This window comes from Microtus oregoni, unplaced genomic scaffold (assembly GCF_018167655.1).
Source record: "Microtus oregoni isolate MIOR12 unplaced genomic scaffold, Mior012 000029F_ref0000214, whole genome shotgun sequence".
Taxonomy (NCBI): domain Eukaryota; kingdom Metazoa; phylum Chordata; class Mammalia; order Rodentia; family Cricetidae; genus Microtus; species Microtus oregoni.
Window position 1 is genome coordinate 15,452,069 of NW_024543088.1, and position 13,803 is coordinate 15,465,871.

At 51.4% G+C, this 13,803-nt stretch overlaps 1 protein-coding gene across 3 annotated transcripts; it reads left to right on the forward strand.

Moving 5' to 3' along the window:
- Positions 1-1,002: 1,002 nt before the first annotated feature.
- Positions 1,003-13,343, forward strand: Stxbp2 (syntaxin binding protein 2). 3 transcript variants are annotated; one of them, XM_041677952.1, is made up of 20 exons: positions 1,048-1,071; positions 1,915-1,972; positions 2,119-2,168; positions 2,368-2,449; positions 3,362-3,438; positions 4,058-4,136; positions 4,230-4,333; positions 4,688-4,836; positions 5,679-5,763; positions 5,843-5,973; positions 6,058-6,165; positions 6,407-6,464; positions 6,590-6,655; positions 6,737-6,817; positions 7,325-7,463; positions 9,343-9,452; positions 10,778-10,873; positions 11,347-11,432; positions 11,506-11,663; positions 12,178-13,343. In XM_041677952.1, exons 4-20 carry the CDS (start codon positions 2,377-2,379, stop codon positions 12,261-12,263), a joined length of 1,686 nt encoding a protein of 561 aa, XP_041533886.1. In that variant the 5' UTR covers positions 1,048-1,071; positions 1,915-1,972; positions 2,119-2,168; positions 2,368-2,376; the 3' UTR covers positions 12,264-13,343. The 3 variants fall into 3 exon arrangements, with proteins under 3 accessions (XP_041533884.1, XP_041533885.1, XP_041533886.1); XM_041677950.1 differs by lacking the exon at positions 1,915-1,972 and having other exon boundaries at positions 1,003-1,071; positions 12,178-13,342; XM_041677951.1 differs by lacking the exon at positions 1,915-1,972 and having other exon boundaries at positions 1,003-1,071; positions 11,509-11,663; positions 12,178-13,342.
- The last annotated feature ends 460 nt before the right edge of the window (positions 13,344-13,803 follow it).

The window sequence follows — 13,803 nt, forward strand, 5'->3', positions numbered from 1 at the left end:
GCATTCTAGCAGATCCTAACAGACCTCCCTCTTTTCTCCTCTGAAAAGTTACACCCGCAAGGTCATTTGCTGCCGTTTTTTCTGCCTGAGTCTGAAAGTAGCCACTCTAACTTTTTCTTCCCTGCTTAATAAAGGATCTCTCTGTGAAAGCAGGTGTTTGGACCTGGCTTGTGCCTAATCCAGGGCCTGGGAGGGAGCCCCTACTGTGCAGCGGGGGCGGGGTGTGTGTCTCCTTCAGGGACTAGTTAGGAAGAGGAAGGGATCATCCAGAATGGGGCATAAGAAGGAATGAAGGTAACTATGACCAACAGAGATTATATGCATGTATGAAAATATCGTAGTGAAACTCACTATCATGTGCAATTAATATATGCCAATAAAAAGACTGGGAGGCATTTCTTCATGAGCAGGCACAGATATAAGGTCACAGACCCTACGTCTATGTTCCTGTTTCAACACGGGTCTCCCACAGAATGTTAAGGCTGTGAGAAAACTGGAGAAAAAGTATCTAGTACGCGGTGGGGTCTCCAGGCCTCCGGAGTCTACCGACTGTTATCCGATCTTTGCTACTAGTCTTTGGATTACAGCGGCAGTTGTTCTAATGGTTCCAGATCTAGAAGGCCGCATTGTCCTTTCAGTGGGCACACTATATCACAGACGGAGGAGCTTCTGGACCGGGTGGTAGTGGTACCCAGGTGAGATGGGTATTTGTACTGCTCTGCCATCACGCTGAGCAAACGGATCTCAATGTGTGTGAACAAGAGAGCACTTAAAGAGTCCCATGAAGGACTCCTCGAGGGAGCACACAAACTGGGGATTGTCCGTCTGAGCCCCAGTCAGTGCACCCGCCCTCAAACTGTTGCTGCGGGGACCCAACTTCCTGGAGGCAAGGAGAGACCAGATGACCACGGGGCGGGACCAGGTGCGCAGGGGGCGTGACCCGAACCCGCGGGGTGGGGCCCACATGGATGACGGGCGGGGCCACGCCCCCACCTTGGGACCGACCCGGAAGCGGCCGTACTCCTTGGGGGAAGATGGCGCCCTTGGGGCTGAAGGCGGTGGTGGGGGAAAGTGAGTGTCACCCCAGGGCGGGGCTCTGGTGTTCCCTCGGCTGTCCCTGGGGGGGAGGGGGGGCTGGAGGCCTCGGGAGAGGGGCGGTGCACGGATTCTGGGATCCCAGGACCCTGACGGTGGGGAGAGCACCTGACTCTTGAGGGACGGGCGGGGGACTTGGGCCCAGCTGGGCTGCCCACCCCTCAAATGCAGCCGGAGGAGCAAAGTTGGGACGCGAAGGACTCAAAGGATCAAGGAAAGAGAGACACAGGCTCGAGTCTAGACCTCTGGGTCTGCCCCAGCTATAGGCTGTAGAGTGTCTTAACCCGGAAAGTTCAGGGACTGGACTCCGGAGGTCCTACAGTGCCTTGGTCAGCGACCCCAAGTAGTGTATGAGTTCACAGGTGGTGTGCACATTCCCCATGGGGGTGGAGAAGGGGACGCTCCCCCTTTTGCATCGTGCCTAGGAGCTCCTTGCAATTTGAGGATAGGCTTCTTCGCCTTTCAGGCTCAGGTTCTTGGTGGGGAGAAAGAGGGTTTGAGGATCCCCTCCCCCACCTCCAGTAGTTCCGGCCTCAGCTGCTTCTTCCGTCCTGATAAGAGTGGACTGACACTCTGGTGCACTGGCCAGGCTCTGGGCAAGGCTACCTTTCTTTCCCCTTTCCCTTACTTCTGCCTCTGGGCAGAACAGGTTTCGTGGAAAGGCCCAGTAGTACCTCAGTGCTAGAGAGGAACCTCCCCTACAGAAGCGTTAGTGGGAGATGGGGAAAAGAGGCTTGGAGGTCGATAAGAACCCGCAGAGCTGGGAACCAAGCGTTCTAGTCTAAGGGAACCAGGAGACCCTCACTTCCATTCGCTCAGTTCTCTAAGATGGACCTGTGTTCCGAGCATTATACCGCCTAGACGTGAGGGTGCTTGGGTAAGTTACCCGACCTCACAGAACCTCAATGTGCCTATCTGTAAATTGGGGGTGATGCTAGGAGCTGCTGCTCAGGATCTGGGTTGGGGTCCAGCCCAGAAGATGAGTGTCGCAAACCCTCTTCTCCCCTTCCTCCTTCCCTGTAGAGATTCTAAGTGGAGTCATCCGGAGCGTTAAGAAGGATGGCGAGTGGAAGGTAGGGGCCAAGGCAGAACGTCCCCTCAAGAATTCCTCGAAAAAGATGTTGATCCCCAGGGGTTGGGCTGGGTGGATGGGTGCTCCATTGCCTCTGATATTGCCTCTGATCCTCGTAGGACCAGCTACAGGCTTTTTTTTTTTTGCCTGCCTTACCCTTCTGTGTCTTTCTATGTCTGTGTGTCCATCCATCTGGACAGGTGCTCATCATGGACCATCCAAGCATGAGGATCTTGTCATCCTGTTGTAAAATGTCAGACATCCTGGCGGAGGGCATCACCAGTGAGTGGATGCCTGCCCTTGTGTTCCCCAGATAGAACCTGAGCCCTTGAATGTGGGACCTCTGGGTGTAGCCCTTGAGTATGGGATCCTTTTAGATTGGTTCAGCTCATAGTTCTCCCTACATAACCCAGAGTATATGACCAAGTGCCTCCTCCAAGCACAGAAGTCCACGTTGGACTTCCTGATTGCAACCCTTACGGGTCAGCCTCATTGACTGTAACCAGCTCAATCCCCTAGGTGAGAATGTAGCTCCACTGGCAGAGTGCTTGCCTAGAATGAACAAAACCCTGAGTTCGGTCTCCAGCACCATATAAAATGGGCATGGTATCAAATGTCTATAATCCCAGCACTCAGGAGGTGGAAGCAGGAGGATCAGAAGTTAAGTTAGCTAGTGAATTCAAGACCACCCTGGGCTACGTGAGACCCTGCCGCAAATAAACAAACAATGATTGTGCACCTCCTATAGATGTTCTTGTAAGAAGTGTGGGTGGACTCTGGGCTCTCACTCTCTCTCTCTCTCTCTTTATTTATTTATTTATTTATTTCTATTTTGTTTTGAGACATGGTTTCCTTATGTAGCCCTGGCTTTCCCAGAACTCACAGAGATCCACCTGCCTCTGCCTCCTGATTGCTGAGATTAAAGGTGTGCACCAGCACTGCTCAGCAACTCTGGGTTCTCAAGTGTATATAGACTCCAAGAGTATGGCTATGTTATTCCAGATATGCAGAAAGAGCCCCGACTCTTAGCTCTTTAAGTGGGGGAACCTTAGGTCTTTATTTCTGTTTAGGGATCCAAGGGAGTAGTATAACCCTTTAAAGCACCCCACCATGGGTCCAGTTCCCCAAACCTGAGACTCCCTCTGTCTCTTTCCCCATACCACCCGTGTGTGTCTTTTCCTCTGTTGCTTTTAGTTGTGGAAGACATCAACAAACGGCGAGAACCCATTCCCAGCTTGGAGGCCATTTATTTACTGAGCCCCACGGAGAAGGTGCCTATAGGAGATAGCCTCCATGTGCATGGGTTTGTGTGTGCTTGCAAGGTGCACATGTCAATGCATGTATCTGAGTGTGATACCCATGCCATTATGCATGTGTGTGCATATATGATGCATGCATACACACATGTCACAATGCATGTGTATTCAATTCATATGCCAATGTATGTGTTTATATGTGTGTATACCTGTGCCCAGTGCGCACACACACACACACACACACACACACACATATATATATATATATATATATGGTGCATATGGATATGTACATGTCAGAATGCATATGTGCATGTATGCACATGTCAGTGTGTACACATAATAATGTATGTATTTGTGCATATATGTGTCTGCACATGCCAGAATTTATGTGTTTATATGTATATACATATCAGATTGTAGGCGTTTGTGTATTCACATGTCAGAATGTATATGTGTGTATGTGTGCATGAGTGTACATGTCAGAAGGCATGCATGTGTCAATGTATGTGTGTATGTGAGCCCCCCTCTCCACAATTGTACATAGTGGGAGATGAGCATCAGTTGAGGACTCCCTGCAGAAGATAGGTCTGGGGTGCAGGGTCTGATTCCAACAGAAATCTGCATTCCTCAGTCGGTTCAGGCCCTGATTGCAGACTTCCGGGGGACACCGACCTTCACCTATAAAGCAGCCCATGTCTTCTTCACTGACAGTGAGTGAGGAGAACCAGGGGTGTTGGGTACTGTGATGAGGTGGGGGTTATGGTGACGGAACATTGGTCTGATGGTCCCTCTCTCAATCCCAGCATGCCCTGAGCCCTTGTTCAGTGAACTGGGCCGCTCTCGCCTGGCAAAGGTGGTGAAGACACTGAAAGAGATCCACCTGGCCTTCCTCCCCTATGAGGCCCAGGTACAGCCCCAGCTTGTGGTGGGGAAGGGATGGACTGTCCTCGACCAAATGGCCCAGCTCCCTCCAGAACAGACAGCACCAACAAGGAGTGAACAATTAGCAGGCCCTTGCCTGGAGTGTTAACCCTCTGGTCATTCCAAACAGGCGGCCTGGAGTACAGGGCAGAATTGTCTCATTCCCCAAAGTGGGAGGGAACAAAGAGCTGTCTTTGTTCCCTTTCAACATAGCTGCTACCCTAGCCTGCTTCAAAGCTGATGAAACAGGTTCCATAAGATAGCGAAGGCCCCTGGCAGGTGCAGGGACGGCAGCTGGAAGTTGGGTTGGGGGTATCCATGACACTTCTGTCCTCCCCAGGTGTTCTCTCTGGATGCCCCACACAGCACCTACAACCTTTACTGCCCATTCCGGGCAGGGGAGCGGGCACGGCAGCTTGATGCATTGGCCCAGCAGATAGCCACACTCTGTGCCACCCTTCAGGAATACCCATCCATTCGCTACCGCAAGTGGGGACCCATCCCCTCCCCAACCCCAGTGCTACCTTTTTACCTTCACTCTCATTCTGTGTCCATTTTTCTCTGTGTGTATGCATGTTTTCATGTGTGTGCACATGTGTGTATGTATGGAGGTCAGAATCAACCTCAGGTGTCTTCCTCAGTCACCATCCACCTTTATTTTTTTAAAAGATTTAAAAAAAAAACTGAGTGGTGGTAGCACACGCCTTTAATCCCAGCACTCAGGAGGCAGAGGCAGTTCAAGGATAGCCTGGTCTACAGAGCTAGTTCCAGGACAGCTAGGGCTGTTATACAGAGAAACCCTGTCTCACAACAAACAACAAACAAACAAAATTTTGTATGGTTATGTATGTGAGGTGTTGTTACATAGTCCAGAAGAGGGTGCCCGACCTCTTGGGCTATCGTTATAGGTGGCTGTAAGTCTCTGGGTGTGGGTGCTGAGAGCAGAGCTCAGGTTCTCTGGAAGAGCAGTTTGAGCCTTTAACCACTTAACCATGTTTTTGAGACAAGGTTCCTCCCTGGGCCCAGGGCTTCTGCATTTGCCTGGACTAGCAGGAGAGACCCAAGGACCCCCTGTCTCCACCTCCCCAGAGCTGCAAATTCAAGCACAATTTTAAAACGTGGGTCCTGGGGGATTGAAATTGACCCTCATGCTAGCATGACAGTCATTTTTACCAACTTAGCTATCTCCCTGACTCCTGTGTCCAGTCTTTAACTTGATCCTCACCCAGTCCCCTACCTTCCGTCCTCATTCCTACCCTTGATGTCTCCTATCTGTGCCCAGTCGTCCCAGCCCCCATATCCTGATGCCCCTATCTATGTCTGACCTCCAGGGGTCCAGAAGACACAGCCCAGCTGGCCCATGCTGTCCTGGCCAAGCTGAATGCCTTCAAGGCAGACACTCCCAGTCTGGGCGAGGTAAGAGGGATGCTGAGGGGGGTGCCAGGGAGGCTTTGTAGGGTCACAGCGAGTGCCTTCATCCTCTCTCCTTGCCCAGGGTCCAGAGAAAACCCGCTCACAACTACTCATAATGGACCGGGCAGCAGACCCCGTGTCTCCGCTCTTACATGAACTCACATTCCAGGCCATGGCCTATGATCTTCTGGACATTGAACAGGACACATACAGGTAGACAAATCCAGGAAGATGCCTTCCACCTCTTCCTCTGTCAGCTTAGGCCCTCCCGTCCTCCAGCATGTCCTATCCCTCCAGGTATGAGACCACAGGACTGAGTGAGTCCCGGGAGAAGGCGGTGCTCCTGGATGAAGATGATGACCTGTGGGTGGAGCTTCGACACATGCACATAGCGGATGTTTCCAAGTGAGAGTATAGCACGGGTACTAGAGGGAGGGCTCCAGGCGTCCAGCCCTCCTTTGTCATGATTATCCGCCTATGAGTTACATTCTTCAGGGGGATCCCTGCCCTGCTTCTAACTGCACTTCACCCTAGTGCACACCCACGGCTGGAACTGGTACAGGCATCTAGGTGTCCTCCATCAGAAAGAGGCCCTCCTCCACTATCTCAGCACCCTTTTTCTTCCCCTGCCCTTGCTCATGGCTAGGAAGGTCACGGAGCTCCTGAAGACATTCTGCGAGAGCAAGCGTCTGACCACAGACAAGGTAGCGGTCCATGGTGGGACAGAGCCTCAGCCTGTGTCCTCAGACCAGAGTGGAACCTCCCCAGATGTAGGGCAGGGGTTTGGCATCACCCCTACCCTCTCTACCTTCTCCTACCCCTACTTCAGGCCAATATCAAAGACCTGTCTCACATCCTGAAAAAGATGCCTCAGTATCAGAAGGAACTGAACAAGGTAAGGTTGGACGGTTGAGCCCCGGGCTCAGTCTGGATGTCTGACTCGATTGTGTCTCTTAACCCAGTCTCTACCCTGCAGTATTCTACACACCTGCACTTAGCAGACGACTGCATGAAGCGTTTCAAAGGCTCCGTGGAGAAGCTGTGCAGTGTGGAACAGGTGGGGCCTCAGAGGAGTGCCCTCCAGCAGGCAGAACCAAGGGAGGAGTGGGGCTCCCCACAAGGTAGAGCTTGGGGAGGAGTGAAGCCTGAAAGGGGTGGCCAGGGCCCTCCATGGGGCAAATCTGGGGTAGCAAGGGGGTGCTCACACAAGGCCTGGGGCCCCTGGGAGGGAGAACTTAGGGAAGGGCAGGGCCTCAGATAGAGGGTTTACAGTCAGCTTGCGGAGGGGCGGGGGTTGGGAAGGAGGCAACTTGGTGAGGTGTGGGCCTTGGCGAAGGTCTTGGACAGGTGAGTAGAGTTGTGCTTAGAGATAAGACATGGGTGAGAGTTGGAGATGATGAGGAGGGCATGGCCTGTGCTCAGTTAGATGAGCTTTAGGAGACCCGCTTCTAGGAGGAGACGGGGTGGGAACATCTTATCAAAGTCCCTGATTTGCCCCTGCTCTGCCGCCCTCCCACCGCCTCCCCTAGAAGCTGGCTAGACAGTTGACTCTCATGCCATGCAGGACCTGGCCATGGGCTCTGATGCCGAGGGTGAGAAGATCAAGGATGCCATGAAGCTGATTGTCCCGGTGCTGCTGGACGCCTCGGTGCCACCCTACGACAAGATCCGGGTGCTGTTGCTCTACATCCTTCTTCGGAACGGTGGGTAAGGGGACGGCCAAGGACAGTCGCAAGTCCTAGAAACATTGCAGTCCCAAGGTCCTCATTCCTTAGCACGCTGTCTTAGTTTCTGGTGCTGTTGCTGTGATAACATACCCTGACCAGCTTAAGAGAGACATCGCCATCGAGAGGAGGTCTGGGTGGTGGGAGCTCAAAGCAGTTGTTCATATCCACAGTTGAACTGAGAGTAATGGATGCATGCATGCTTGTGCTCGGCCCTATTTCTCTACCCCTGCATAGTTCAGGATCCCCTCCGCAGGGAATAGTGCCACTAATAGTGGGCAGGGCTTCCCACTTCAGCTGTGACATTAGGAAAATCCCCCACAGTCATGTCCCTAGCCAACCTGTTCCAATTAATCATTTTTTAAAAGATTTGTTTATTTATATGAGTGAGTGCTTCACCTACATGTATGTTTGTGTACCATGTGTGTACCTAGTACATACGGAGACCAGAAGATGGCATCAGATCCCCTGGAACTGGAGTTGTGATCCAGGTTGTGAGTCACTACATGGCTACTGGGAACTGAACCCTTTTGAAAGGACAACCAGTGTTTTTAACTGCTGAGCCATGTCTCTAGTCCATGCGATGCCCACTTGTAATCCAGGGTCTAGGGAGGCGGAGACAGGTGGACCCCTGGAGCTTGCTGGTTAGCTAGTCTAGTTAAATGAGCAGGCTCCAAGCTAATGAGAGAGTAAAACAAGGTGAAGAGCCATGGTCTTCAGTGTTCAGCTTCCATGTTTACATAAATCCACATGCACACGCACACGCACGGATAAACACCCACATGCACACACATACGTGTACAAATACAAAAAGAAGGAAAGTCAGCCAAGAAAAGACTCCCCATCTGTGGCCTCCATGGAGCTCGTGTCCCTGTACTCATTCTGTGTAGGGGCGTGCGTGTCCATTGTATGTGCTGTGTGCTCGTGGGGGAGACCAGAGCAGGACCTTGCTCTATCAGCCTCTCTCGTACTCCTCTGTGACAGGGTCTCTCCCTGAATATTGTGTTGGGCTGGAGTCAAGTAGGTCTGTGACCACCTGGTCCCCATCCCTGAAGCACTGGGTTACAGGTGCATATGACTACTGGGTGTTGAATTCATGTCTTTTTGCACGCATGTGGGAAGACCAGAGTATGACACTGGGAGTCCTGCTGAATACCAGTATCATTCTCTGCCTTATTCCCTTGAGACAGGGTGTGAGGAAGCTGTGAGTGGATGTGTAATGTTGATATGGGCACAGCCATGTCAAGGACCCAATGCTTCAGATCCACGGGGTGGCAAAACCTTCCTTGGGTCAGGTTTGGAATGGCAAAGCCTTCCTCTGATCCAAGTATAACGTTTTCAAACGATTGACCAATGTGGACAAAAACTTGCAGCTGTGCCACTCCATATGGGTGTCCACAGTCCATCTGACCTGTACATGTGCCCGATTTCTTTAGTGTTTCGGTTTCTTCATTCCCTCACCGCCCCTCGTCAGGTCAGGCCTCAAGTCTCAAGTCTCGGCAACAGGGTCTCTCCCTGAACCTGACCTAGGCCTGGGTCTAGAAGTACCCAGTGATCTTCCTGCTTCTGTGGCCACACCCAGCTTTTTACGTGGGCATTATGGATTTGAACTCAGGATCTCATGCTTGTGCTGCGGACACTCTAACCCACTCAACCATTTCTCCAGCTTTCTTCAACTAATTCTGGAAGATTCGCCCATTCTACCTTTTCAGAGATAGCTATCTACAACTCTTCGTTTCTATGAACACTAGAAGCTTCTGGATTCTGGAGATGTCCTACCTGTGAGATCTCTTTACAGATCTCTTCACACAGGATGCCACCAGTCACTTACTATTTATTACCCTGTTGCTCTCCCCAGGTGTGACTGAGGAAAACCTGGCCAAGCTGATTCAGCATGCCAACGTGCAGGACCACAGCAACCTCATCCGGAATCTGGAGCAGCTGGGGGGCACCGTCACCAACTCTGCGGTATGTAGGGAGCTTGCTGATGAGCCGTGGAGCTTGGCCCTTGTAGGATAGGGATAATGCATGTCCAGCCTGGCTGTATAGCATGGTGTGGCTTTTTGGGGACCAAGAGTACCAAGGCCCTCCCCAGTTCCCTAACATGATGGGCAGCAGAGCTGAAATGAACCCCCTAGGTGCTGGTACAGTAGGGGTGTGTGATCTGAGCCTTCCAGGGCAAGTGGGAGAGTGAGTCAACATTAATGGGAGTCAGGGTCAAACTGGGCTTTTGGAGGCCACAGTAAGCCTCTTCCCCCACTCAACACACATGATGGTTTCCTGTGTTCTACTCTGAGGTCTGTCTTTCCCTGACCTACATGTCCAACTTTGCTTGATTCTGCTGTGCCACAGGCCTGTGACATTGTCCCTTGTCCTTCCCCCTGTCTCTTGTCTGTCTGTCTCTCACGCATTCTTTTTATTCTGAGGCAGCTTTTACTATGTAGCTCAGGTTGGCCTTGAATTCACTCTGCAACTAAACTAAGGCTGATTTTTTTCCCTCCCAAGACAGGGTTTCTCTGTGTACACAGGTTGTCCTAGAACTCATGTTGTAGTCCAGGCTGGCCTCGAACTCATAGACATCCACCTGCCTCTGCCTCCTTAGTGCTGGGATTAAAGGCGTGAGTTACCACCACTTGGATGCTAAGGCTGATCTTAAACTCACTCCATAACTCAGACTGGCCTCAGATTCATGGCCATCCCCTGCATTAACCTCCGAAGTTCCTGGGATTGTAGATGTGACCTGCCATGCCTGGCTCGTCCTTTGCCTCTTGCTGTTTCTGTATCCTTCACCTGACTTCCATCTTCCTTATTTTTCTTTGTTCTGTTTCTCCCTTCCCATTTCTGTTTTTTTTTCTCTCCCTTTGCATTCCTACTCTGTCTCTCTCCCTCTGTGTCCATCTCTATATCTCCATGTCTGCATGCCTCTTTCTTTATCTGTCTCTTTCTTTCTTTGTCTTTTTTATCTGTCTCTTGTATTTGTGTCTTTCTGTATCCATCTCCCATCTCTCTCTATCTTCCCATCTTTCTCTCTGTATCTTGTCTCTGTCTACCTCTGTTTCTGCCTCTGCCTGTTTATATCTCTCAAATTCTCTCTTCTCTCTGCTTTTTTGTGTCTCTGTCTCTCTGTCTCTGTTTTTTTTTTTTTTTTTTTTTTTTTTTTGTCTTTTTGCTACTGCTTCTCTGTCTTTCTGATTCATGCCTCCATCTTTCTGTGCACCTGTAGTCCCTTCCCATCTGTGATGGGCTCCTTCCCTTCCCAACCCCATTCCATCCCCACCTGGCCCCATCTGTAGGGTTCGGGGACCTCCAGCCGGCTGGAGAGAAGGGAGCGCATGGAGCCCACCTACCAGCTGTCCCGTTGGTCCCCGGTCATCAAAGATGTGATGGAGGTACACATGCTGGGGGCCCCTGTTCCTCTCTACTGATCCCATTACCCACTAAGCCTTCCACTCCGCCCACCCAGGCTCTCAGTGCTAAGCCTTGGGGCTTAGTGGAAAATCCTTCACTATTTAGCATACCTCTGGCACCCTATCTGCTCTGTGGGCATGTAAAACTGCACCCCAGCAATTGGGACCTCAATGGAATGCCTTACTAGAAAAGCCTTTCTTATGCTGGCCTCTGGCCACCCTGGTACCCCTAAGCATCAACATCAAATAGTAGTATATTGGGGCCTCTGTTCCCAGTCTTTGGAAGGTCCTGGTACCTCCTGCTTGGGGGCCTAGCATCCTTGAACCTTGGCTTCCTGGACTCCTGGGTCGCCGAGAGACAAGGAAGTATAGACAGTGGTGCTGTGGCCCAGGCCATTTCAGTTCCTGGGCTCCACTGGCTGGGATTCTTTAACCCTTCCTGTCTGGCCTCCCAGGATGTGGTGGAGGACCGGCTGGACCGAAAGCTGTGGCCCTTCGTGTCTGACCCTACCCCTGTGCCTAGCTCCCAGGCAGCTGTCAGGTGAGGATCCTGGAGAGGCCTGGGGTGGGGACTGGGAATACCAGCCTGGACTGACCTCTGCCCATCACCCCAGCAGTGCCCGCTTTGGCCACTGGCATAAAAAGGCTGGCATCGAGGCTCGGGCTGGGCCCAGGCTCATCGTGTACATTGTGGGTGGTGTGGCCATGTCTGAAATGAGGGCTGCCTATGAAGTGACCAGGGCTACTGAAGGCAAGTGGGAAGTTCTTATAGGTGAGTAGCCAGAACTGGGGTCCTTGGGAGCTTGACTCTGGGGACTCTTAGTGTCCAGGGCTGTACTTGGGGGTCCCTTGGAGTCTTCAGTTAGATTTGGTATCCCAAAAGGCCTAAGACTCTTAAGACTTGGGGATGGATTTGAGCTTTCTTGGACCCTGGGGCTCGATTCTGGGTCCCTAAAAGCCCGGGGCTGGATTCTGGAGTCTTTTGGAATCTAGGACTGGACTCTGAGGCCCCTTGGGCTCTGGGGCTGAACTCAAGAGTCCCTAAAGGCCTAGGATTAGACTCTGACGTTTTTGGGTTTGGGACAGGAAGCTGGGGTCTCTAAGGAGCTGGGGCTTGGGTCCCCAGGGGAGTAAGCACCTGGGACCGGGACACCCATGTTCCTAAGCTTCAGGACTCCTAAATCATTGAGAAGACAGGGCATTGCTCTCACCAGCCAGGACACTAGCCAGGAGTAACAGACTCCCAGGCGGGACTTGTACCTCCCCATCCTTGCCCTCCTGCCCAGGCTCTTCTCACATCCTTACTCCAACCCGCTTCCTTGATGACCTCAAGACCCTGGATCAGAAGCTGGAGGACATGGCCCTGCCTTGACTCAGCCCCTGCCTCTGTGCTCTCCGGTTCCAGAGAAATAAACTCCTCCCTTGGTCTTTCCCTCAGGGCTTACCTCATTTGCTTCCCAGAGGGGGCTATACTGAGCCAGTCCTGCGCTGCAAACCTCCCATTCTTTACTGCCCTGCTCAGAACATTTCCCTGGCCCCCAGCCACATTGTCAGCTGTTGTGAAATTTGAGAACCTGGGCTGTAGGTTCTGTATTGGCTGCAAGTTTATAAGGCCCTGGCTATCTTGCTGGGAACCATCCAATACCCAAGGTCCTATTTTAGCAGACAGATTGCAGAGGAGAGAGCAGAAAGCTGCAGATCAGGGGGTGGCAGGGCTGGGACCCCATTGTAACTAGAGTGCTTTAGACTTATATAACAGTTTCTAACGTTTCTATTTATTTTATGTGTATGAATGTTTTTGCTTGCGTGTATGTTTGTGCATATGCATGCAATGCCTGCAGAGGTCAGAGTAGGGTGTTGGATCCCAGGGACCAGAGTTATAGACGGTTGTAGTTGCCATGTGGGCTCTTAAGAATCAAACCTGGTTCTTCTACATGAGTAGCAGTGCTCTTGACCACAGGCCTCTCTCCAGCCCCAGAAATAGAAGGTAGAGTAAGCCTGAATCCTGACTTCCCTGCAACCTTCCAGAAGCTATTGCAAGTTTAACTTGCAGCCACAATTCCAGGAATTGGACCAAGCATTTAAAACACACAGCAAACATATCCCCACTGGCCCAACCCCAAGGTATGCCTGTAGACTTGAATTGCAGGTCTTCTCAGAGCTTTTAGTAGAGATATATTTGTTTCTTAGGGTCAACTTAAAAAGTATCCCCAGGGTCTGGACAGCTCAGAAGTTAAGAGTGCTTGCTGCTTACAGAGGACTAGAATTTGGTTCCCAACACCTGCACTGGGTGGCTCACAACTGTCTGTAGCTCCAGCTCCAAGGATTCAGTGCTCTCTCATGGCTTCAGTGTGAACCCAGACACGTGCACACGAGCGCGCGCACACATGCACAATACAAATAAATAAAAGCACGTCACTCTGCATGACTTAACAGGAATTTATTGTCCCATGGCTCTGGGAGCTTGGTCTTTACCCAGGGTGTTGGCTTGTTTGGTTTCTAGATGACCATCTTTTGTTTCAAGGAAGGGTATCCTGTAGCCCCAGGCTGGCCTTGTTAAATAGCCAAGGATGTCTTTGAATTCCTGGTTCTTCTGCCTTACTGTTGGGGTTACAGCTGAGCACCACCATGTAGTTTATGCAGTGCTGGGGATGAACACAGTTCTTCAAGCGTGCTAGGCAAGCTCTCTTCCAGCTGAGCCACATCTCCAGCTCTGAGGTCGGCTATTTCCCTGTGTCCTCGCGTAGCTCCTTACAGGTGTCCTAGTTTCCTCTTACGACATCGCATATTGGATTAGAGCCCACCCTCTGGCCTCATTTTGTTTTTTGTAATTATCTTTTAAAAGACCTTGTTTCTAAATATAGATAAAATAATCAGTCATCTTGAGATACTAAGGGTTGGGACATGAGCAT

What these genes read in the sequence shown, in the direction of transcription:
- Stxbp2 (XM_041677950.1), top strand. Translation starts at nt 1,035, where the DNA reads ATGGCGCCCTTGGGGCTGAAGGCGGTGGTGGGGGAAA. An exon ending in CCATGTCTTCTTCACTGACA is followed by an intron (nt 4,137 to 4,229) that starts GTGAGTGAGGAG and finishes TCTCAATCCCAG; the next exon opens with CATGCCCTGAGCCCTTGTTC. An exon ending in AGCGTCTGACCACAGACAAG is followed by an intron (nt 6,465 to 6,589) that starts GTAGCGGTCCAT and finishes CCCCTACTTCAG; the next exon opens with GCCAATATCAAAGACCTGTC.